This window comes from Colletes gigas, unplaced genomic scaffold (assembly GCF_013123115.1).
Source record: "Colletes gigas isolate AHSC1104 unplaced genomic scaffold, ASM1312311v1 Colletes_gigas_Sc00004, whole genome shotgun sequence".
Lineage (NCBI taxonomy): Eukaryota > Metazoa > Arthropoda > Insecta > Hymenoptera > Colletidae > Colletes > Colletes gigas.
In genome coordinates, this window is record NW_025106633.1 from 8369236 (window position 1) to 8396118 (window position 26883).

At 42.8% G+C, this 26883-nt stretch overlaps 1 protein-coding gene across 8 annotated transcripts in view; it reads left to right on the forward strand.

Annotated features, from left to right (window-relative positions):
• Positions 1-26883, forward strand: part of LOC122405227 (RING finger protein 44) — a 41885-nt gene that overhangs the window by 1260 nt on the left and 13742 nt on the right. For 3 of the 8 annotated variants that reach the window (XM_043409796.1, XM_043409803.1, XM_043409801.1), the window contains exon 2: positions 25875-26350. In XM_043409796.1, coding sequence (XP_043265731.1) covers positions 26115-26350 — 236 coding nt within the window. In that variant the 5' untranslated portion in view covers positions 25875-26114. Of the gene's footprint in view, positions 1-4650; positions 5196-5727; positions 5831-6152; positions 6347-24735; positions 24847-25874; positions 26351-26883 lie in introns of those variants that run through there. The other 5 variants (XM_043409797.1, XM_043409798.1, XM_043409802.1 and 2 more) reach the window with 5 other exon arrangements.

The window sequence follows — 26883 nt, forward strand, 5'->3', positions numbered from 1 at the left end:
ATAGTGAAACTTTGTTGCTTCGATCAGTATGCAATAATTTTTCGACGCTTCTCTCAATCGATGCTTGCCACCATTTATTAATCGCGGGTTTTATCTACCTACGCGTACACGCCCGATAAAGGTGTAAATGCACTGTTAATTAATTTGCGGATGTAAACAAACCCCGGCGTGAAATCGAGTTATTTTATCGCAGATAACGCGTGTTTTATTTGTTTCGTTTTAAAATGGAATTGCTCCGGTTAGGTTAGGGTACAGTTACAACGTACATAGATTTTACTACTGCATAAATTGTGTGGTTACAAATCCAGTCGAATTAAAAGTTTCTTCGGACATTTAAATGGGTACAAGATGTTCGCTATTCGACAATCACGATCTTCTTATTGGTTTATGAAGTCTACTTACAAATGCATAGAATTTTTCAAAAGTGGTTGTGGAGGGTTCTGGCTCATGCATAAAAGTTCGTACGCCGCGGCGTAATGGTAACTGAAATTTCTTATTCGCGATTATAATTCTTGCACTTTTATTACCACCATATTCTATAAACATTTGAAACATTTATAGACGTCGAACAAAATTAAACGTTGTTGGAAATTATTTTTACGTAACGTTAGGATAGTATCGTACGATTCGTTCAAACCATCGATAAGTGGCTAGAATTTAATTATACGGATATATTTTCGTCTATATTTGCGGTACCTGGCCGAATATAAATTTACTGCGCGAAGAAGCACACCATTTGCTGCTACGAAGCGCCATTCTCTATTTCCTCGAGCCCAACCCCAAGGATTGTAGCGCGAGCCTCTAAGCATCGGATAAAAGTTTCGTGAAAAATAGGCCCTCGGCAACGACGTAACTGGGAAAAGTTAAATTAGAAATTACGACCGGGGCATCGGTTGACGTTGCTCGTCCGAGTTTCGACCAGAGTTGGGACAACTCGTCCAAGTTTTCTGATCAAATATATGGACTGTACGACGTGTAATTATTTTAATAATAATATAGGAATAATGATGCTGGAATAGGCCCTGCCTTGGTCGAAACGATTCAAACATTCAACGTCCATAATTCCAATATTTTGTGCACTCGTTAAATATTTAGATGTTCGTAGTACCCGAATGGCGTGATACGTTATCAGTTGCATTCGAGTAGTTAAATATTCGAATACTCATAAAATATTCCAATAGTCTCAACCCTAGTCTCGACGCTATTTTACGAGGCATGAATCACTGATTGGTGACTCGACGTGTCACGAGTACCATTTCATGGTGCAGTAATTTAAAAAAAAAAAGGATAAAGTAACATCGAGAGAAACGAATCGTCGGACGGGTCATCGCGTCGGGTTTCCGACGTTTCCGTTCGACTCGGTCGTCTGCGTAATATTTTCTGAATCACCGTCGGCTTCGATAAGGTACGGTCGACCATTGGCAACGTCAGACGCAATTTTGCGATCGGAACGGAAGGGAAGAGACCCAGATTTTGCGAGAACGGGGTGGACCCGCAGTATGGGAACCGCATCGACGATAACCCGGGCGTCGTGGCGTTAGAGCCACAACGTTCTCTCAGGTTCTCGTGTCAACACATTCCCGACGCCCACGACGAGTGACGCATGCGCCCTAAGCGCCTTATCTCTCTTCCTCGTTTACTCCTTCGCTCGGTTCCCGTCCCTCTCCTGTCCTCTTCGGCTGATTCACTTGCTCGTTCTCTTGGTTCTCTCAGCGTGCACACAAAGGCTCCCTTCTATTCCTTGGATACGCCCCTGGCTTTTGTACGAGTCACCCTTCTCGCCACCAGGGCTCTTCGCTCGGTAGGCTGAAATTTCTAATTCGCGAGGGTGCATAGACAATGCAGGATCGTTAAAACAATTTCTGACTTTAGAGGATCCCCCCCTCCCTCCGTCCGACGTGTTCGACGAAGGTTCGAAAACTGGAAAATTACACCCGAACTCGATACAATTTCTTTGGTGGCCCCTCCCAAACGACCTCCCGACGCGTACGTCCCTGACGCGTAAACCTAATCGCTCTTCCCCCTCCATCGGTGAACGTAGTCGAGTCCCCTCCTCTTCCGCTCCCACTGCACACACCAATTTTCCAATTGATAAGGGTGCACAGTTGATACAGACTAACCCTATCCCTCCGTCCTCTCTTTCACTGTCACTCCATCTCTTTGTTCGCCTCGTCCCCTCTTCCTCGTGCTGCAAAGTTAACATAGCTGTGCCGATAATATCGGTTTGTTTTTCGAAAGCACGTCGAAGCAGTCTGCTCCGTCTCGTTCGCGACCGAATGAAAACGTTCCTCGAGACCGTGAGAACTTTTACGAGAGCTGCACGAAGTAGTTTTTTCCCCGTCAACGTTCGTTGTCGTTATTATTTATTCGCATTGTTCGTATATCATCGTCTACCGAATAACTCGCGCGATAAAGAGGCACAGCCCCGGAGGCTTCGAACCTAACCTCTTCTTCTTGCACAAAAAATGGAAAATAAGATTTTTTTTTCTTTTTTTTTATCGACCAGAACAGGGATTGGGAAACGGAGAGAAAATTCAAGTCCGGTATCGAGCGGAGATCTGGGTAAAAGCTGGAGGGGAAACTTGTTCCTAGCAAGCAGACAAGCCGTACGTTACGTAAAATTAACAATCATGTTCCGAAACTCACTTTCCCGTCTGGGATTTCGGGAGAGGGAAAAGGCGGACGGCATGAGAACGCCACGAGTTAACGCCGGGACGGGCCGAGTAGTAATACCATGGCCACGCAACGCTGTCCTTTAACTCGGAAATGGCTTTTTACCAGGAACAAAGTTTGATAGTGTGCAGTCGCTGTGTCGTGTTAGTTCCAGCGGTTCGTATCGCCGCACGGAGGGAGACAGAATCCGGCGACTCTTATAAAACACTTATGTAGAATAAGTTGAGCTTTGACTCGATGCGTGACGCGATATGACAGCTGTAGCGCGGCGTTGCCACGTGTTGACTTTGGCTTGACCAAAGGCGATCAACTCGTTGGCCCAAAGTATGTGCATTCTGATTGTCTCGTATTCGTGTATTGCCGCAGTACGTCACCGTGGCTAGATGACGCGAATTCGCTGTAAATACGAAGGTGTCGCTTGGTAAAACGTAGCGCAACTTCGTCGATATTGTGCAAGCGTCGTGTGATCGGAGTAACAATGGTCAGACCTGTATAAGTCTCGCTCGTCCCTGTACGCGATTCAATGGAACGAAACTTGTCTCGTGTCTTGGAAACTATCGTCCATACGATATTTCACGCTGCGGATCGGTCGAATTTTCGATGGTTTCTGCTTACATGACGACCGACACGTTCCCATCTTACGGGCTTCCATTATCGTTTCGTTTTCTTCATGGTGGCCCAACTGGAAGGCTCGTGCTCCGCGCGAGCGACCGTTTGCGCTTCACGAGGGTACCCAACCTCGTGGAAAATGCTTCGTTCCATATCGAAGTACCAGAACTTCGGCTTGTTTACTTACTCGCTCAGGGCTGTGCCAGCAGGGACCTAGTGTGATCTTGAAGAACAGCGTGGGTGCGGCCTTTCCCCAGGCTCGAAAGAAGGGGGACCGGATTCTCGCTCTCCCTTCCTCGTTCGTTCGTTCGCTCAGTAGGTCCTACCTTTTTTTTTTATTTGAAGGTCCCTTCATGCTCGCGGCTTTAGCATCAGCACTCCCTCGCTGTAGGGTCGCCCCTATCTTCCTTCCTCTCGGCTACCCTTCACGATATTAAACCCTGTAGGACCCAGGGATGTACAGTACAGAGCGGTTCCATAGTTACGGCAGTCGAATATATTTTTATCTGCCGGACCAACGAAATATACATTAACGTAGAATATAGTGAATTAAAGTGAGAATATTTTATATTTTACGCAGATTATTATGTTATGTTACATTCGAGGTAGACCAACACATGCTCGAAAACGTTAACGTTTTAATTGTGAATGAATAATAAAGGGCTCCATGCAAGATTTGCATTCTGTTAATTTTATATTTTGTACGTATTGTAGCGTGTGAAAATAAATGTGCGTTGATTCACTGTATCCTAGATTAATGTCATATTTCGTTGTCGAGGAGGACCAAAATAAATTGGCTCGATGTAACACTTAATTGAAAGAAATTGTGATCTTCTCAAATAGTTAGAAATATATTTTTAAACAAATCGAGCTCGGGACTTATACCGAACGACATACTTCTCGATCAAAGGGGGACATATGTAAAAGGTGTATAGTATTCCTTTAAAACTACTTACGTACCAATACCGTCTCTGTACTTTTACATTTAATGTCAATCGATAAAATCATAATATAGGAGAGACCATAGGTTACGTAGTATGAAATTTACAATTCGAAGCGCCTCGTACACTTTCCCTTTGATTTAGTATATTACACTGACCTGCGAAAAAATGGACAGTATGTACATTATCAAACGATCGGACGTTAGAACTGTTCGATAGTTTCGTAATTGTTACAGGTTTTCCACACCTTGATCGATTCTCGATCAATTTTAATGACCATCATATTCGAAACAAATTACAAACGATGCTTGTGATTTATGATCGTGTATCACTGGCAATGATATTGCCTATTAATTTAAAATTATATCTTCCGTTGTATCGTACATTTCGTGTTCGTCTTCTACATTTGGTTTTGTATTCCGAAAAGGGCGTGCGGCCGAAGTGTAGATACAGAATTACCGTATTGTTCTGCTATCGCTAAAAACTACTTACGAGCGCTGGCACAGATAGTTAAATACATAAAAGAGAAGAACAACGTTAAATCTTATCGACCCATGTCGACAGAGCACTTATCGACCGTATCGTAGCGGGTGCAATAGGCGCGGGGCACCGTGGCGGCGTTGGCACATCCTTGCGGCGAGCCTCCCCCCACCAGAGCCACTTCAGCCCCACCGCGCGGCTACCTCCCCTTCCAGTCTAGCGAGCCGCGTTTCGTCTCAGTCTGTCGCGCGCCGCCATCGAGTTCGGTTGTGTGAATCGCGTACCGCGCGGTGGTGGTTGTTCACATATCCGCAAGCGTGTGTGTAGGTGCTGTGCGCGCTGGCGTGCGTACATGCGTGTGCCTTCTACGGTGTCACACAGTGTGTACGTGCGTCTGATACTATCATCGTGGCCTCTGCTTTCAACCGTTCGCACACAGAAACGGTGTGACATCGAAGGCATGACAGCGACGCGGGAGTGTTACCCCATACGGTAGGAAAACTGAGTTCTGTCGTACTTCTTACGGCAACTGCCGATCGCGAGCAACGTATAAGCGTTCCCGATGTAGAAAAACACGACCTCCGTCTGGTTTGTCGGAACGTGTTTCGAGAACGGGTACACTTGGCCACGGATGTTTTGTCCGAATCGATACGCCCTCCGGCGGGCATTTCGTATCTCGCGGAACGTACACCGGATATATTTTTCTTTGCACGCGAGTTCGAAACAATGTAATAAACGACAAACAATGCGTCAGAGTACGATAGGGTACGTCGCTGTCAGTATGCGTGGTCTCCTTTTCCGTGGTTATCCGTCGATCGTTTCGCTCGGCTCTGTCTCGCTACGTCAATGCTTCTCTCGACTCATGCTCGTCACGCGTTCAGAGCTCGCGAACAAACAGACCTTTTCGCTAGGGGAAACCGCACGGGGTTCTGTCGATAGTTGCACGATACACTGTACGAGACGGGCAAGTATTTTTTTCACCGTCAATATCTGCTAGCCAACGTTTCTTTCTGCTCTTCCCAAGGTCGTGTGCTTCGTGTTACGATAAAAACGTTAAGAAGAGGCATCGATTCGAAAGATACACCGTATGTGAGCCACCTTCGCAAACGTAGTTGACGTTACTCATTGTGAGTATCTTTATAAGTTGTTAAAGACCTATGAATCACGAATCGAGCAAAGTTTCACAAGTTTGTCGCAATAATCGGCACGTTGGTAGACAGAAATCTAAATCGATCGTTCGAATAGTACTTTTAGTGGTTCGATTATCCAATCAATACTTGGGATAGTTTGAACGTATTCGAACCGTACAAGTTGTTATACTAAATATGATCATTGGTATTACCACTGATCGTCGTAGTGCCGCAAGTGAACTTGGCACGATCGAACGGACGCGTGAGAAATCTCGACAAATATTTGCGGTTCTGTCAGATAGCGTGATTTAAATTTCAGTCGACGCCCGGTTGACCCGATATATACACCGGTCTACCAGAGTGAAGATAGTCCCGATACGAAACTCGTCCCGTTCGAAGCCATAACTTCGCCGTGTGCTCGCTGTGCGTAGTTCTTATTTCTACCGATAACCAAGCACAGAATCAAACCATTTGTGTGCCTGACCGAGTGACACCGACCGAAAAGGTTACCAGGTATATTCTTGCGCAATATTTCTGTCATCTCTGAAACTGCCTCGTGAAACATTAACCCGTAAGCGAAGTGTGTTCGTCATTGGCGAAGGGTAAATGCGCGGCGCTAACTGGTCTTCTCCGTCGAGAAATTAACGGAAACGAATACGTCACGATTCTTTCAGACGCGTTCCTTACGATATTATTTTAATTCCAAGATAAAAATGATTCGAACGAAAGAACAGTTTTATTAATTTTTACAAACGAGTATATTGCCGTTGAAAAGTTCAGAGCTTCGATTTTTGTCGAAATAAGAAAAGATAAAATGTGTCTAGATATGATTTATTTAAAAAGTCCAAAAGGGTTCGTAGCATGATTTTCGGCGCGTAAAGGATCTATAAGTTGGAAACATGCGTGTGTTGGGACGGAAGGTGTGCATACAACGCGTTTCTGTGCCTTGTTCGTTTTTTTTTTCTGCCTTCCGTGGTTTCTCCTTCTTTCCTTTGTCAGAAGGATTCTACTGGCGATCCATGGGTTCGCCCATCCGGCCATCCGCCGAGAGAAATGCGATACTGTCGCGATAAACAATGTGTGCTCCTCCTTCTTCCTAGTAACGTTTCTTCTTCTTCTATTTCGCGCGTCGTCACGTTTACGAACATAGAATTTTTCAACGTTCCGTTTCCTTTCTCGTTCTATTGTACAGCGAACGAGATTAGATTTTAGGGTGGTATTCAACTCAGTATTCTTCTTCGCTGATTTATCGTAGAATTTATTCCATCGATCAAAAGAATTGGAGGTTATGTGCGCATAGTTATTACAAATTGTTCGAGTTTTGTTGCAAGTAATTCGATTGTTCGTGTCTAACCATTACTTGTCATATTAGCAAAGGTCATTGAACTTTATATCTTAACATCACACGATATTTAAATAAATTTGAATGCAGGTTAAAAAAGTATTTTCCGTACGTCCTCTAAATAGGGCTCTGCTACTTAATGGGTTAGAAAAAATTCATGTTTGCCCTCCGTGGCGACCTATCCTTCGTAAATTGTTTTATTCGTTTCTATTTACGAATAAAGACCCTTTAGCATACAATACGTTTACATTAACGTCCATCGTCGTTTACGACCAGCAGCTTCTCGGCTGAGGTGAGGATAAGGATCCACAAAGACTAATTCAGCAATAAATATTCACTAAATTGGTTATTCCGTACGTGGAGGTTGCGGGCGTGTTGCAGATTATTCTCCACAATGTTACCGTGTGTTCCGAAAGCCCCTCTGTCTTCTTTTTTTTACAAAGTACGGTGAATTTCAAACAAATTTCTTAGTTATTAAAAAACATCCCCACCTTTTGTTCGGTGCTCGAAACTTTTATCCAGATAAGAAATTTGCCTGTCTCCGCTTTTGGGGCGTCGCGTACGATCGCGTATTAGTGGCCAGAGCTTTGGGGTTATGTTCGTACAGTGTCGTCAAATATTTTGTTAGATCCGAACCGAGGCGTACACCTTACAGTTTCACCCGTTCGTTCTTGCTACGAAACGCGAGGGGAATCGAAAGCGTTTTCTTTATCGATCGACGTGGAATTACAGCTCACCCATTCTCGTTTCGAAACGAGGCGGCAGGCCAGGCTGCCTGAGAATATCCTCCACGGAAAGCGTGCGCTGGTGAGAACGGCTTGTTGCGAGGGACGGGCAGGTGGTGGCCGAAGAAAGGCGCCAGGTTCACCTGGGCTTTTCAGGAAGTGGACATCATCCATCCAAAGATGGGCAAAATTCTTATCTAGATAAAAGTATCTAACAACGAATAGAAGCATAACCTAACCCTAATTCTATCGGGAAGTAATTTTTGATCGTGTACCAAGTTCGAGCGACAGTAGGAGCCCGTAAATAAATTTACATACTAATCACATTTTACGTGTTATTAAATTGTGAGATCATCGCGTTATAAAATACATAAAATGTCATTACTATGCAACTATACTTGCGGATCCTTCAATCAGCCATTTGTAAGGGCACGGTCAGGCGGCGTTGAAAATTTAAAAAAAATTTTATCAACCACGTTGACCAAAATAAATGTGAAGATATATTTTTACATTCGTCTTTAACATTAAAATATTTTACTGATAATCGATAAATAACTTGTCGGAGAGTTAATAATGTAACAAAGTTTGTTCCACAGCCTTTGAACTCGGGGTAGAAAGTTAACGCGTAGGCTGTGCCTCGACCGTTCTTGTTGGAACAGTATAGTTAATGTACATATATAGCATAGCTTGATAAACATTTTTCATTCATCTTTTTCATAACATGAAATTATTAACGATCATCGGTTGCATAAAATCTATATCATTCTTGAAAATAATTCCAAGTAAAATTTCCCAAAGTATCTTTCTTTTCTCAAAAGCTTCTAGACATATTCGGCTAATAATCGTACCTGCGAATTTTGTGGGCTGATACTTACCATTCCACGCCAATTTCGTTGAAATCGGTGTCTTCTACAACCCCTTCCCCCCTCATGTAGAAGGGGCCTGCTGAGGCCCCTAGAAAACTATAGTTTCGGCCATAGAGGCTGGTCGTGACAATTCGACTTACATTAGCTTAGTCTTAACCGCCCCCTCTTCCGTCTCTTTTGGGTCATGGCCCTTTGGAAGCCAAGAAATTTCCTTGAACACGGTCGTTGGACGATGACAGAGAGAGAGAGAGAGAGACCGATGGTATGCCCCACGCGTTTATTTTCGTTTTACAAGCGATTCATCCGTGAAAATGACGCGTTCGTAGTGTCGACGTACTCGAAATACACGAGTAGTTTCGAAATTCGAGCCGAACGGAACTCGTCCTGTCCCACCGTGCCGTGTAGGTACTCGACCATCGACTAATAAAGTCAACAGACCCTGGCCCGTTGGGCACAATGGCCGCGCCGCCTGGGACCCTAGAATCTTCTCGTTTATTTTGCGAGTAATAATATTTACGATCCGCGCTTTTTATCGACGGACGTTCGTGCTGTTTATTCATGTAAATAGTTATTGGGTAAATAAAATCATTCTCGACCATTCTATTTTGGGCCTTTTTAGAAAAGCATTTATATACTTGTATTAATGTTTTTTTTTATAAAAGAAGAAATTACATTAATTTCAAAGTTATTTCAATTCTTAATATTTCTTGGTTTTTATTACTACAGATTAAAAATTTGTCTATCACTTAACAATGTTAAGATCAAAATATCTTCCAAACTAATGATTTTTCGATATAAACAGCTCAATACTTTTTCGTAGATAATAATGAACTGCATCCATTAGCGCATCGAAAGTTACACGATTCCGTCTCAGAACATGTGACCTTCGTATGACCTCTACGCGTCCATTTACAGAAGAACTAATTACACCATTCAATTGTTACCATTTTTGCCTACAGCGGAGTAGTTGACGATTAATTCATATTTATAGATAAAAATTTTATTCGAATGTTGCAAAATCACGAAGTAGGTGAGTTCTTGACAGAGCCTCGATCCCCCCACCCCCCGGGTGATTGGTATCGGAATATCTTCATCGATGCATGCAACTGCATATTAATGCACGAATTAATACACGAGTTTCCACAGTCTGGAACGTGTTCGCGTCGATATGGAAACGAAGCACTTTATGTGTGCGTCCTCGATGGTATTGTCATCAGATCCCTCGCGATCGCCTTTTGTCGATACGTCACGGTCGAAAATAAGCAGTCATTTCCTTTGCAGAGGGAAAACGTATGCAACACTTTCTGAAGTTCACTGTCGGCTCGAGATCTCTTTTATGCGTCCTCGTCAAGACTCTGGCGTCATTCTCGGGCCTGTTCCGCCGATGGGATGCAATTATTTATATCAGCCGTTCCCCGCGACTCGCGCCAGAGCGTATCAAAATTCATAGAGTATTACTTAAAGCTGCAATTTTTCTTTTTGAATATGTATCGCGAGTACGATTCCGTTTGATATTTCCGTGACGCGAATGACTTGGAGCAAAGATCGAAAAGCAATTTTATATCGGTCTATAGGGTGGACTGTTTCGACGGAAACGATCGTACATCGCTTAATACTATTCTTATTTTTTATTTTCTTATTGCACAAACTAACGGCGTCATGAGTATTAGAACGATTGAATAATTTATCCGATCGATCTATAGGGTGGACTGTTTAGACGGAAACGATCGTACATCGCTTAATACTATTCTTATTTTTTATTTTCTTATTGCAGAAATTAACGGCGCTATAAGTATTAGAACGATTAAATAATTTATCCGATCGATCACAATTAATTAAAGACAATTGTTATTCAGACGAAAGAATTTATTAGATATTATTTATGATACAAGTTATTAATGCGTTTAAGTATGTAACGAATACTAAAATGATAATATTCTGTCCGCATTTTCTTCGATTATAATGTTTCCATTCTTTATAGGCCGGAAACTAATAAAGCATGATAATTTAATCAGTTTTAACCAAGCTATTGCGGCATTTTGATGAATGAAATAAAGTAACAATGATATTGAACTATAGGTTAACTGAAAATTTTGAAAAATTAACATACATTATAAGCGAATTGATATAGGAAAATTTTCAAAATTTCTATTGTTTTTGATAAGGTTTCCTTGCCGTGTTTCCTAAGTAATAAGGACCCTAATATTGTTGGTTAAACGAGATAAGGAAACACAGAGTTGACCGTGAGGAAATACCGATAAGAATATCTTCCGCGTGCAAATTAAGCAGTGTGTACTTTCCGCCGGAATATAAAAAGCAACGAAACAAAATTTAATCCGAATCGAACAAAAATAGAAGGAATTATAGGGAAATCACAAACCCACCGATTTCTACTAAGAATCCAGAGAAATGATTTCTACAAATATTACATGTACCATTTGTAATCGGATCAGGTACAACGACATGTAAAATTGATTTTTCGAGTACCGATAATAATTGAAAATAAGCGTGCAAAATTTTAACTTGCACGTTAATTTTTAATTATTACCGTTACTCGAAAATTGTATTTTATTTCCCGTCATTTATTCTGGTTCCGTTTCAAACGTTATTTACTATCGTCAATTCAATAGTTTGTTTATTTGTATATATTATTTAAGGCATGTTTGTCTGGAGAGGAACGCGTGAAAACGTCGATGAAATAATTCATGTTAATTATTTCAAAGAATTACACAGAGTATATTGCAGACTTTCGCGAGCAACATAATTGTAGCAAATTTTGTCTATTATTGCTGCATGCATAGTATAATGCTTTTCTCAGATACATAAAGGAAGCTACGAGGAAAATGGTGATACGAAAAAGGTTTCATAGGTACTTCGAGAAAGGTTTCATAGGTACTTCGAGAAAGGTTTCAAAGAACGAATATGCTACGTGCAACGCTTTTCCAATTTTAACCTTCCCAGAATTTTGTTTTTTTTTATACACAGAAATACATATTAGTCATTTATGCATGCTAACATAACCTTAAAAATAAAGTTCAGGATACTAACTTGAGAACCTAACCCTAAATCTAAAGTTCAGGTTCGTTCCTTGAAAGAAACGTAAAAAATATTAACGTGTTCCTGTTTAAATGGTCCACCCTGTACATAAACGGAAACATTAACATTACGTTCGTTGCAATCTATATACCGCAAGAAGTGTCTGCATCATCGCTTCTCTGCCGCGATATGATACCGCGACATTCGTCAATAACGCGATAAAGTGTCGCAGTGCAACCAGCTATCAGCCTTCACGTTCGATTACTAGCTCGCCTTTTCCGATCACGTCAATGCAAAATTATCAGAAGCAGCCCAGAGCCCGCTTATTCACTTTAAAATTGAACGGAACAACGTACTTCGAAGCGTAAGAATACGAAACAGATACAGTACTGCCTTTCTTCTTGCGATCGAGCCCGAGACCGTCGGATTTCGTGCTAACAGATTCAGTCGAGACTTATTTCTAAGAACACCGGGGCCAAAACATAGTTGTGTTCCCTGTTACCAGATCCCTGCTAGTAGAAAAACCATAAAACACAACTGCTATAACTATGCAGGAGTCAGCAGGAGATGCACGGTATATGTTCCGCGCAGATATACTGGTCGAGCTTTGTCGTTTCGTCGCTGGCGGCGCTAGCGTAGAGGGCCATTTTTTCCAGGATTTCTGTCGTAAACAAACCAAAGAAAGAGGTTATATAATAACAATTATTTGCTCCACCAAAATGTTTTCTGTTACAAGTAACGATTATGAGCGTAGGAACTTATTTTTAAAACTTTCGGGGCACAGATCTGACGTACAAGTTTCTCTTGTCATTCGTTTGGTAACCGAGAGCGAATTAATTGTCGCACGCGAGCACTTCACAAATTTGCTGCGCCATTATCATAAATCGCGATCTGCGTCGATTTCGCGGGCGATTTGAGTATAATAATTGCTACTAGTTGTAATTTAGTTAAGTCGTTTTCGAGAATTTTGTGTAAAATTGCATAGCAGTTGTTCGAAGAATCTTCGATATACGTTTACAGTTATATCGTTTTGGTCTGGGTTAGGTTTGAAAGATAAAGTTCGTTTATGGCAAAAAGTGCAGAATATTCGTGATTCTTACTAATAAAATTTATATTTACCTCGTAAATATTATACGCTACAATTTACGTTTCTATTTTACGACTATAATACTCTTGGAAAACGATTCATCAGGGGTCCGACGACTCACCAATAAGAAAACTTGCTTCCAGGTACCTGACAAAGCTTTGGAATGTCTGAATCATGTTCCAAAGGGACATGGTCTACAGTCCAGAGCCTCCAAGAGTATTATCTTACACGATATTTGAGGTTCTCACGGTTTCCTATAATTCATACTTATTTACAATGTCCAGGGTTCTGGTCATATTCGCCCAGAAAATAATAACTGGGCTAAAAATTTAATGTCATGCAGAAATATTATCGAGTCTTCTTTAGTTACGAACAATTAGAATTATTTTTTCTAATAAATAATTACTAGTTGGAAATACCTATAATTAACATTTAAAAATATCGATGAGTTCGTACTTAGTGTATACCGAGAGTCAAAGTAGTAAAGTTTCTATTCGACGGTTGGAAATCATCGAACGATATTCTCCGGGTGTTTAGCGCTAAAATTCATTATCCCGCCATAAACATTGAACGCTATAACAGCGTATTGGGAGCTTGCAGCGTCTAACAATGCTCACGACGAACGGTTCATCGGGATTACGGGTGACTCGTCGTACGAGAAATCTTGTTACAGGTACCCTAAGGAGCTCCAAGAACGTTCGAATCGCGTTTCCAAAGGAACATGGTTTATGGCCCAAATCCTCCACCAGCATTAACATCCCCCCCGACTCGTTCACGATGTCCCTGTAATTGTCCCAGCGATGCACAAAGAGAGGTTCCCTTTGGTCGATCGAAAACGCGAGTCCAGGTTGCCTGGGAATTGCAAGTAGTCGAACAGCCCGAATGGCTCGGCCCCGGTTCCTGAAAACTCCGGGGCGGATTTATCAATAGCTCCGGCAGCGATCGCCCGCGCCCGACGACGACGACGACGACGACGACGACGACGACGACACCGTGGAAGGTGCACGGACACCAGGTGAAAAGGCTGCAGGCGCGGGTCGCCACGGAAACTTTTCACGGAAACCTTTCTCGAACGAACCTCCAGCGTTACCTGGGACGATTGTTGTCGCGCTCAGACCCACTGAAGGGAGAGGACGAGCCTACCTCGAGGGCTCTGGCCACAATATCCATCATTATACGAGCAAGGGAAACGTCGGGGATTCTACTCTCTCGCTATATACAGGGTGTCCAACTCGAACGGTTCGATCCTCATCTTTCACAAAATATATCGTGACCAGCGTCTTCGAGACAATTTTCGAAAGTTTGATTTGCTCGACTTTATCATAAGCTTTCGATAAAATTATTTTTAACATATAAATAGTTTTTTTTTTATTCTGGATTTTCTATACGTTTTTTGAAACATCACGATATGGGTTACGTGTTAGGCCAATTTGCAAACCTTTGCACCCTGGGGAATTTTTTAAATATTTTATGTATACAGGGTGTTCAAAAAGTTTTGGACCAAACTTATACCGAGTATTACCGAGGTCAGATAGACGAGAAAAGTTCATATAAACTTATGTTCGAAAATGCTTTATTGAAAAAATACAAGCGTTCAAAGATTTACAGATACAAAAATGTATTAAAAATGAATTCACTATTGTTTTCAATACTAATTTAACGAATGGAAGCCATTTTCGAACATTTCTTGCAACTGTTTCAATAAGTAATAAATATTTTTAAAAGCTCGTAACTTTTCAATGGAGCATTTTTGGGCATAAGTTTATAAGAACTTTTTTTATCTATTCGACCCTAGAAACACGTGGCATAAGTTTGGTCCGAAACTTTTTGGGCACCCTGTATATTTTCCCCCAACTTTTTTTTAATTTTTGAATCGCATCGAATCCCATCGCTATCTGTGTCAGAACCGTTTTCGACGCGACTCGAGAATCGTTGATTCCTGGGCCCAGATTCGCCCAAGACTTTTTCTTATTTCGACGAACGCTACACGTAGCCAAGAACCATCAATCTTAGTCCACCCTATATATGTATCTTTCTCTCTCTATAATTCGCTGCAACGGCATGCGGGCACGGGTGACGCATACGGGTTGTCGGTGGTGTCGTCTCTCTCGCTCTCCCTTTCTTCGAAGTCCTACATCAGTTCCACGAAGGAAAACGAGGGGGAGAGAAACGACTGGTAAAACTCTCGCGGAGAGTACCCTTTAGGTTACAGCCCGTGGAAATTTGTAGTTCTTTGTGACGGATATGCGGGCGTGCGTACAACGCATGGTTATGGCTGGAATCGTATTCGGGGGACGCTCGAAGAATTCGAAAGAGACGCTCCCAGAGTAAGATTAATGGAGGTTCGTTAACTGCTTTTATCGAGGAATTTAGGCTTGCTACGGGTAGGTTTTGTTTGGTCGAAGCTTTCGTGAACTCTTTGTTTAGCAAATAAGGAATCGATAGGAACCTGTCACGAATATTCCCAACCCAAATGGGGATGACGACTTGGTCATGGAAATTTTTAAATAAAACTAAACATTTTTGTATTTAGTCTGAAAAATATCTTCGAATTAAGGGCTCGAGCTCTTTCTGGGTTCAGCGTCTGGAGCACGGACGGGTATCGTTTTCTTGGTCCTCGTTTCGTTTTACGCGAACTTCTAACGAACAACTCACCTATGCTCAAAGGGCGAATGGAATCGAGACGTACAAGTTCACGGAGATCCGCGTATCGCACGTTCCGCTTACACAGGGAAACGCGTGGGTACCTCGGGCCAGATCCTAGGAGATTCTAACTCCGGAAAGCCAGTTATCTGACCGTGTATTTTTGCCCCCGAGTAAAAAACTTTTACGCCGGAATCGTGGATCTTGGTCGAAATTTCGCAGTAAATTAGTTTTCTTCCGTCTGTAGTGTTTTAGAGCCTCGCGAAAATGGTCGATGTCCAGGAAAATCAACGTTACGACGGCATATGTAAAAATACAGCGAAACGACCGTGTCACGGCGATTCCTCTCGAAAAAGTACGTCGAAAATGCGGAATGGAGTTTTTTCATACGAGTAATCGTTTTCGTAAAAAATCGATTCTAATATACGCGGAGCACGCGAGTCTCGAAATGCACGCGCGCCGTTCGATCTTCACCGCCCATTTTCGCGAGAGCGACGCCTCGCACGGAAAAATGTTGCTCTTCGTTTTCGATCTATTTTTTTATTCCCTTTCAAATCGTATTGGGTGCTTCTGGATTTCAATGACCTTACACGGTACTCAAACACCAAATAACGGTCGAGTCCCATTTGTTTTACACGTTTGACGCAATTTCGAACGATTTTACCAGATTCCTCATGTAGAATGAACTCGTAAAGATACGAGGTGCGACCGGATCGTAAAAGTACGTACAAGTACAGGCTTGCCAGGTGACTACGCTAATTTCCTTAAGGAAACCGTGCTCGTAAGGACTCGTTAGTCATCGGACGTGACTAACAAGGGAACATCGCGAACTGTTAGACGCCGATTTTGATAAAACGTAAAGTAAAGAGTTCGAGCTTAAATTGAAAAAAAAATTGGTTAATAATTCGACAATATTTCGACCAGTAATTACTGCATCCTTTAATTTCCCGATCACGGGGTAAACAATTATTCAAAGGCTTCCCTTTTTGCAGAGCAATCGGTCGGGAAGCACTGAGCGAAATTAACCGCGTCTCCTTAATTTATGCGACGCCCATATAACAGGTACACTTAGGCCCTGCTAAACTGGACCTACTGGTTTGACGAAACGAACGAACCGGACCGTGGCGGCAATCCGGAAACGACGTTCTGCTTACGTAGTGAATCAAATTGGCATATTCGGATGCTAAAGAATATTTACTTTATCGCGGTTAATTTCGTCGACGATAAAACGTGTAAATATTTTGTTGCAAGGTATCAAAAGTATCCTGGCAACGAAAGAATTGCATCATTCGCTTGATAAATACGGAAATGAACGGCCAACTCGAAGGGTCAAATTCCCCATTTTTGTTGTGCATACTCGGAGCAACGAATAAGAGAATCGCTCGTCTTGCATTCAACATTTTTATCCCACCAGTTTTGCGCGTCTCTGATTGAAACGGACTGCATTGTTCGTTTCGTGAAACAAGAGGAAATTGTTTGCTTGTGCTCCGAGTAACTTAATAATACCGAAGACGTAGGCTATAGCGTCGAACTATGGCGCTTGGGGTCGCCCCGAGTCTTTAGAATGGTGCTCTACAGACTCGATACTCCGTTCGCATTAACATCATTGTAGAAAATCAATAGATGACTTGTTCGATTATTTGGTCCGCCGCTGCTACCAATAAAAATGAGTCGAAACTCGTCAACTCGATGCACGTTGAATTAAAAATTTAGGAACAATGTTTTAAGTTTTGGTTAGGTTAGTTTTAGGTTAGAAATTATCAGGAATATGGCGCTGTTGCATGCTTTCTTTATTCTCTGAAAACCATGTACATGCTGTACAACATTGTTCTTTTCTAACGTTCCTTTGGGTTATCTTTTTAACACAAAACATGTGAGTTTTTTAACAAATGCTACAACCGTGATTGAAGTGTCATTATTTTCAATACCAAACTTTTATATTTTTATGTACGTTTTAGTAAATATATAGATACTTTATTTAAAGGTTAGAAAAAGGTTATGTGGGTATCGGGAATCGAACTTGGACCTATCCGAGTAGGAGTCTCTTGCTTTACCATTACTCCATGGTGGTAATCGTCAGTCGATAGATTAAAATTGTATCTGCAGCTAATATTTGAAACTTTAATCATTAATATTTCAAAAATTACTGAGTATCTTACCTTATACTGTTATATAGGGTGTTCAGACTCGATTTCGTTAAAAAGTTATTAAAAAATAAAATTAAAAAATTTCAAATCGTTCTGAAAAAATTATTTTCAGTTTGGGGGGTTAATTTCAATCACTTTTGGTGAATAGACATACCCCCAAAATCCTATGCATTTTCGAGAAAAAAATTCGAGTAGGTGGTGCAATTTTTCGGCGAAAAAAAAAATTTCAAATCGTTCTGAAAAAATTATTTTCAGTTTGGGGGGTTAATTGCAATCACTTTTGGTGAATAGACATACCGTCGAAATCCTACGCGTTTACGAGAAAAAAATTCGAGTAGGTGCTGAAATTTTTCGGTGAAAAAAAAATTTCGAATCGTTCTGAAAAAATTATTTTCAGTTTGGGGGGCTAATTTCAATCATTTTTGGTGAATAGACATACCTCCGAAATCCTACTCATTTTCGAGAAAAAAATTCGAGTAGGTAGACAAATTTTTCGGTGAAAAAAAAAATTTCAAATCGTTCTGAAAAAATTACTTTCAGTTTGGGGGGCTAATTTCAATCATTTTTGGTGAATAGACATACCGTCGAAATCCTACGCGTTTTCGAGAAAAAAATTCTTTGCGTTGCACAGGAATCGGGAACGTAGCAGCCATAGTCGATACTTGATAAAACTCGATATCGTTGAAAAATGTGCGATATACGGAAACGCGAGCCTTCGATGATAATATTGGAAAAGGGTTGAGAACCCCAGGCGTCGATTAATCAGAGTTAAGGGATCGGTTCTTAGGGTATCGGTTAAAACGATCCTTTGATTTTGTTAATTACGTTCGCGAGCGACTCCGGGAACATATTCGAAATCGAAGACCTATCGATTCGCGGCGCGTAGCAACGGGTCTGATCGTTCTCGCATGATCCCGTAAATTCCATTTTACACTCTGCACGGGGAACGGTCTGGGCAAAGGGGAAAATGCCAGAGGCTCGCGGAACCCGAGAAACCTCAAATAGTAATGATAATCAAGCCCCTGGGTGGGAGGAGCACGAAGGTGGGGGGAGGAGCGTTAAATTCGATGGAGAAAACAGAAAACCCGTCGTCTGACCAGTACATCCTTTGAAGACCAAAGTGGAAATTTCTCTTTCCTCCCCCCTCTTCCTCGTCACTCTTTCTCGCGTTCCCTCCCTACGATCCTCTTTCTCCCTCTTGCACGGCTCTCGGGGTGCCAGCCAGTTTCGTGATACGAAGCGGCCTGGATCGATAGAGACTGGAGCTCCTTCGAGTTCTCTCGAGCTGGCGATTCCTAGAGGATTCGAAGGAACCGAAGCATTTTCGAGGAGAGACCCGACGCAGGGTCCCGACCTGCTGCCGCGCCGTCGCCCTAGGGACCGCCTTTTGTCGTTGCCAGGCCTTTTAAGGGCTAGTCGAGTGGACGACGAAAGTCTGCGCCGCCACGTCCGTGAGACACGAAGGCACCAGCTGTTGGAAAATCGAAAACGCAGCTGCTGCCTCCTCGACCGGCATAAATTCGAGCCTTTGTGGCCCCGCGTGTAGGTTCAATTTTATACCCCACGGTTGTCTCTCTCTTTCTCACACATATACACGTACTCTCTCGCTCACTCTCTCTCGACGTTCCACCGGATTCGAGCGCACTACCTGCTCGTGGGAGTCGTCCTCCGTCGAGATACTACGGCACTGGACTGGTCCAACTCGCAGCTCCACTTCGGCGCACGGAATTAACGAGTTTCCTACCAGATATTCGACTCTTCCGAGTCTTTACAACCGCAGAACCGGCTTGGTCCGATCGGCTAGACTTGATTTCCAACTCCGATCTCCTGGACCCGTTATACCTAGACTGTTGAGGAGGTGTAATAGTCGAAAACAGGTTGTCAGGTGCAATAATATTATACAGTTATGCTCGTCGGCAGTCTGGGATCAATTTTACGCACATGGTCGTTTGTCGGCTCGTTAGGGGCGTTCTTTGCTCAAATCCATCGCTACTAGCGCACCCCTGACGCTCGCAGGAGTCGCCATTTTGGATTGGTTCCACTCAAAACCCTTATCAAGCCACTGAATTAACATGCTACCAAATATACGTCCTTTCTGAGTCCTCACCACTGCAGGATCAACTTTGGCCCGATTTAGACCCAATCTCCACCTCTGATCTCTTGGATCAGGTATACGAAGACTGTCAGGGAGTAATATTCTTGAAAACCGGATTGCAAGTGACCAGTCCAGGACCCAAGAGAATTGACTAGGTATCAGGACGAACCCTGAATCTCGGATACAGCTAGACTCTAAAATAACGTCCTACATTCTCCACAGTGAATCTCGATTCTCTGGTGTCTAGACTCCCAGCAGCTATACTGTTAAACTAAAGCGTTCGTAGCTTATCCAGACCCATCGATAGGTCTCCTCTTCTGATGTTCGAATATTCGAACTCCATGTCCGAGCAGAACTCGAGTCTCTCAAACGATTGTACGAGCCTCCAGCAGGCTGACTGTTCAAAAAACGACCACCACCTACATTCTCCGGAGTGAAACTTGAATCTCTGGAACAGCTATCTAGGCTATCGACAGGTCTCCCTAACAGTTGACGGTGGACACCATATAGAACCAGCGTTCCACGGCCACGTCGAGCCGTGGTCCGTCGTTCCTGTCTCGCTGATGGGATTATTAAACTTCGGGCGCACGGGATATCGGTCGCGTTTGACCCCGTTCGGGCCAGCTTTTGATCACATTGTTGTCTCGATGCGTTCCTCGCCGCCTCCTTCGTCCTCGAGCCTCGACGGTTTTTGCGTTCGCCTTTTCTCGAGAGAGGAGTTTAAAGGTAAACGGGTTTCTCGCAGACGGTCTGCGCCACATCACCAGGAAAACACTCCCGGGGCCTCTCGCTCGCGCGGCGGCAGACTGTTTTGCAACCCGAGTTTTCGTCGTTTCGTTTAAAAATAACACGTGACCCCTCACGTGCGCGCCGGAACAGGGACATCGCGATGCGGTAATTTTCGTCTAACGTCCAAGTCGCTGTCCTTTGTTCGCTCTCTCGTTGTTGAAATTCATCCCTATCCCGCCCACGCGAACAGAAGAGGGGTGGGGAACGAACCATCGATACACCGCCGCCACAAAGCCCGGTGACATTTTTATCATTGGAACAAAGGGACGTATTAGCCGTTAAATGGCGCTTAATAGCACCTGTTAGGCTACTTTGCTTCTTGCCTCGCCACTCTTAATGATATACAGCGCAATGGACACGGCGTATACGCGCGGCATATGGTGCACCTCGTGCACGTGCAACGTGTTATCTTTCCCGATGAAATAAATGTCGGTGTCGGTGATACGGCAAAAAATACTATTGGGGCGGCTCGGGGAATATCGCGCGAATCCCTCTTCCCCTGACTAGGGAGCACAAGCCAATAGGAAGTCAAAACTACAAACTCATAATCTTGACTTGAGTATCATAACTCGATCGAAGATTTATGATGACACAAATTTAATTCAGAAAATATATAAATAAAAGAAACATATGAACATATACATGTTTGTGGAAAGAGTATTTTTTTATTTTTAAAAATCACATCACAAATTTTAATTTATATTGGTAAATATTCTCGGTCCAAAGTAGCCAAAGTCGTCCCAAGACTTGGAATCGCCAGGAAATTGTAACAACAACAAAAAAGTCGATTTGTTTTTTATTAGAGAAGTTAGAGGCCTTTTTAACGTCGCAGCTGCGGTCCGTTGGGACCGGGCTCCCTTCGTGCTCGTCAAAAGTCTGCCGTCGACGGAAACGCAGCGCGGAACGAGGCACCGACGAGTCCTCCGTCAGCTGTGCGTTTATGTAAATTTTCGAACACGATCGTCGGTGGAATCGTATCGAAAGCGAGCTGGCGACTCGCGGCTGAACGGAGTCTAGGCGCCAGGTGAACGACGCCATATGTCGCATTGCGATAAGAACGTTTCGACGAAAGATAGTCGGGGACTTGGTTATTATCCTCCCGTGATAGCCGATCCCTACCGCTGACAATGGTCTGACGAACGAAACGAAAGCACGCGCGCCGCTGGTCCACCGGAAATGGAATACGTGATCGCGTCTTGCGCCGTTCGAGTTTCTGATTTTAGCAGGATCAACGAAGATTAGATGGTTCTTACGTGTCTGCGTTGTAACGCGTGCGAACTTTGACCCTTTACGCTCGGATGTCGCCTCTGAAGGGATTACTTTTTGTTTACAAAGACAAATAAAGAAGTGGTAAATACGAGGAAGAGAATATCATCTTCTTTGCAACAGGATATAGCATTGTAGAATCTAATATGATGGTCATTAGGAACCAAGAAAATATTTAACGAGTTTAAACGGAAAATATGTATATAGTGGTTATACTCGAATTTCTGTCTTAGTTTGCTTATAACTAGACTTGCGGATGTTTATGCATTTAAGGGAAATTTTAATTCCCAAAAAACTACAGAATGCACTTAATATCCAAAAATATAAGAAATATTTAAAGTACGATACGAATTATTATATTTACTATTAATGAAAATATGAATTTGCATAGAGATCCGCAGACTACTTATAACTATGGTCTAGGTTAGGTCTGGGTTATTGGGAACCAACAGAATATTTAACGGATTTAAACGGAAAATATATAATGGTTATTCTGAAATTTCTGTCTTATTTTGCTTATAACTATGGTCTCTGGAGGTTGCAGACACTGTTGTCCGTTCGTCCAGGAGTGTAGAATGCTCAGGATCGAGGATCGAGCGTGCAGGGATCCTTGTCCAGGTCGAAAATTCGCTACAATCGTCCGCTTATTGCTACTCGGCCGGAGATTTTTTCTTTTCTTGTAGGGGCCCAGAGGCTGCACGAAACCAGAGAGAGGCTGGCCCAAAGCAACGGGGCCTGGATATTCCGGTTCACTTAATCGTTTCTTCGGAGTTGAGATCGTGGCCGGGCTACACTCCTTCTCTCTGGCCCCGTGTTCCGACCGAAAAAATGAAAAAAAAAAGGTCAGGCACTCTGGGTACACAAAGGACCCAGAAAACGTTCTAGCTCGGGCCCCGTAGAACGTGGCTGCTCAAATTGTCTGCCGGATGTTATCGAATATTGTGAGAGAATCTTTCACGGGTAATACACGACGTGTCACGAAAAATGCGGCACCATCTGGCAATACAATTCCACCGTGGTCCATCGAACGAAAAATAATTTCTTAATCTTCCTCCTAAATCCTGAAATTTTTTTATTCCATCGCCAAATTCCTTTTATTAAACTGGAATACAAGTCTGAGCTTTGAAAAAACAAACCTTGGTTAACATTTTCGTAAATCATTTATTTTTACGTGTTATAAACGTGTGCATCCTCTGTCCCTTTGCGCATGAAGCCTTGTTCTTGCGCAGCGCTGTGCTTCTTGCATCGACGTAGCAATATTGTGCACAGACCTTTGGCACCGAGGGATTTTCGAGTACACGAGACCTCGACTTACGCGGTTAATTCGTTCTGAAATTTTTCGTGTCAGCCGGGAAGGTGTTTATCGTAAATGGCGTATTTTTAGGTTTTTATTTACAAAAGTAAAAAAATCATAACCTAGAAAAAAGAGCTTCATTTTGGTGTCCATGATTTCGGTCATTTTACACATTTGAAACTAGAAATGAAAAAAAGATTCTTAATTAGGATGAGCCTGATCCATACCAGGCATTGAAATGGAAAGAAAAAGTCGATAATTAAAAAGAATGGTAACACTTTGAAGTTTAATTATCGATTTTTCAATGACCGAAAAGACATGAAAGAAACAAGATATTAAATTGATTCTGGTACAGGCTATAACGACGAGTGTATTGAAAATGTACACCAAATGTTGTGCAAGTTGGTTAGATAGATTTCGAGATACCATCGAAACTAGTTAAATTAGTATTTAAGCCGCATAAGTCGAGGACTCTGCTGTATTTTTTTTCAATTTCTTTAATCGTTTCCTGCACATACCCAGCTAATTGCAATCTTTCTGTGTCACTATCGAATCCCTAGCTTAGATCCGTTTGTTTGCCAATTTTTGCAACCCTGTTTTGTGCTTTTAGCCTGACGTTTAAAGTCACGCTTAAACGTCACTCGTGCTTTGCGTGTCGACGAGCCGTCGAAGAGGAGCGATCCCGTCCAATTCGTTAGTTCGGGAACACGCCATGCGGCGCAACGATCGCCGGGACTGATGAGAAGACATGGGCTTGCCAGACGAAAATGTTCGCGAAGCCTCGTCTGGCTGTTTAAACGCGATACTCCGACGCACGTGAACCTTCCGTAACTCTGATAACGAATAACGAACACACCGGGTGTCTCGAAGCAAACGTAGCTCGACGCAGACCTCGGAAACGTCGATACTCGCGGGGAAACGCAAGATCTTCCTTCGTCGTGCCATATTTCAGGAAGTTCTTCGCAAATTCGGTCGAAAAACCAAACTTTTTTATCCATGTTTCATCTTTCGTGAATACACACATATTTTTGTAATGCTTAATAATACATATATTCGCAGTAGTGAAACAGAAACGTATAGCATGTAAAAATTAGGCCTTACGTGAATAATTTAATTATTCGAATGTTTGAAAAAAAATTCACTAACGAGACACCCAGTATAATATGAAGTATAATAACGCAAATTCTGGTTTTAACAGCGTGGCCGGCTTTATCGATGCACGTAATGGCATCCGTCTGTAACGATTGCACTACTTTGTCGTTAAATTTCGAAACGGAAGAATATTCTTACTTTTTCCCCTGTGCCTCACAACCGAGAATGAACGCGGTCGGAACAGAATTAGCAATAAGAATCGAGCGCAGATCCGCGCGTGATTTCATAAATATTCCCGCGGAATTATTAGGCGGGATTTGCATACGTCGTTCGCGCGAATCGCTCCTTTTCGCAGGCTCCGCGGCGCAAACGGTGACAAAGGCAAACGTTTGCCAACGGCGAGCGAGAGAAACGAGGATCAACGGGGACGTTGAACAGCGGAGAATATGTACATATCGACACACAGGGAGGCTAGATGGCGCAGCGAGCTTTTATCCGAACGCCAAGAAAATGCATCCGAACTGGTCGCCACGCGATTCGGACGCACATTGAATGTTTTACTCGATTCGCTAACAATTCCATTCCCTCACGGCGACTTTTAATCATGCAGTCTCGCGTAATCGGAACGAACGTAAGTTTCTCCGGATGTAATCGCGAATTAGCATGACAAAACGATTGCTTACTTCTCGTTTTCCTTGTTCTGTTCTTTTTTTTGTTCTCTTCAAACAATTGCAAACTGGATACTTTGTAATTCGATTTAAGCGGTACCTTAATTCTGTGAACGCTTATCCCGAACGTTTTTAACCGTAACTTATGATCGTCCTCGGTGATACAGACATCTACAGTTGTCGAAAAGAGCAAAATTAAACAGCTATTGGGAAGGAGGGGAGCATGAAAGTAAGTATTTCGATTTAATCCATCATAAAGTTACTTTATTGCTTGTTTAAAGAAATAAAGACTCCTTGACACGTATAGTTGCTCAGTCCTTGTAAATAGTATCTAATATGTATTTTGAGGTTAACTCGAGCGAAAGCCCCTCGAAGCTCGAAAGTACGTTTTTGCGTGGCAGTAAATTGTCGTAACAGTGTAGCAGTTTTTTAGTTATCTATATAGAATTGAGTGTTATATAATATTTAATTACTTTTAAACCCATAATTGTCACGTTGTTGCCATAATAGTGATAAAAGCCACAACGTGAAAACATTTAAAAAGATAAAGGTATTGTTTGAATCGATTTAAAAAGTATCCGAGTTCAATTGTTCTTACAAGCAAATGTTCTACTTTTAATTTTTACATAATTGTCACCTCGCACTGCATGGTATGTTTGCCTGAAAAATACTGTTCGTGCCGTCGATTTTACGATGAAAATCGTCAGACTCTGAAAACGTTCGTTAAATAACAATACAAGCTAAAATTTCAAATTTTACTCGTACGCGGAGAAACAATGTAATTTCTAAAAGATAAAGAAAAAAAAGGCGCGGGGCCTTCGAGATCGTCGGAGCCGTTCCTGGCGTTTCGAGCAACACATGCAATATGGCGGCGAGCTCGGATGTTCTTTCGACATTTCGAAAGAGCGGCAGGAGGTTGAAATCTCCTGAAATCATCTAACCAACCTTCCCTTCTCGCCGTCGTCGTAACGTTGTTCGAATATCTCGCCAGGTTCGATACCTCGGAGGACTTTGCGCGGGGCGTGCACGTAAACAGGGGCTAGAGAAAATACGAGCCGAGCGAAATTGCACGGTGAGGTTAACCTCGCCGTTTCTGCTATTCGACAACGACACGAACGAGGAAAAGAGAAGAAGTTATATACGTGCAGGTGCTGTGAGAGAGAAGGTAAAAGGGATAGAAGTGGAAGGAAGGGTAGAATAGGATCGAAAGAGACAGAACGAGGGGGAGGGAATGAACGGCCCTGGGAGTCATCAGCATCGCGGCTTGGGCATGCAGGAACGTTACAGGGCCGTAGTTAACGGCGGTGCCCCGGCAGGGCCTCATTTGCGCCCCCCAGCGCCACCTCACGCCCGCGGTGGATGGCACCTTCATAATCAACACCCTCAACACGCCCAAATACCTCAGCAGTACACCGGCAACAAGGAATACCCGTATCGACAGTGTTGTCCACTACGCTTCCATAATGGGTACATAACGATTGCGTGCACTATTCGTCTGTTTCGCGAATTTCGATCAAGTTTTTTTTTTTTCCTTCTTTTTCTGCAACTCCTTCGCCTCGAGACTAGCTCAGTTCCGTGAATCTACATTTTTCCCCAAATTTTCTGTTCTTATCGGTACCCTCGAGAAAGTAAAGTATTCCAAATTTTACGCTGTCAGTTGAAAGAGTACTTAACTTTTTTCGAGATTATCGACGAGTACTGTAAATTCGAGAGAAATCGGTGACGATAAATTGTTCACCTCGACGTTTTGACGCGAGATCGTTCGTATTTCGACATATTTCGTTACAGTTGTGCGATTGGTTAACGTCGTAGCTGACGATGCTCTATATATTGGCTTGCATATAAATACTGCGGCAGTCCCGTCATCGGAGGTGTTGCGATCTATTATCGCGTAATGAGGCGAATAATTATCATTCGGTTTTCTTTTCTTTCCTTTTTGTACGCATTGTCATGCAATTTCGTAACGTGCGGGCGCGATACACGGTCGACTAAGAAATCCG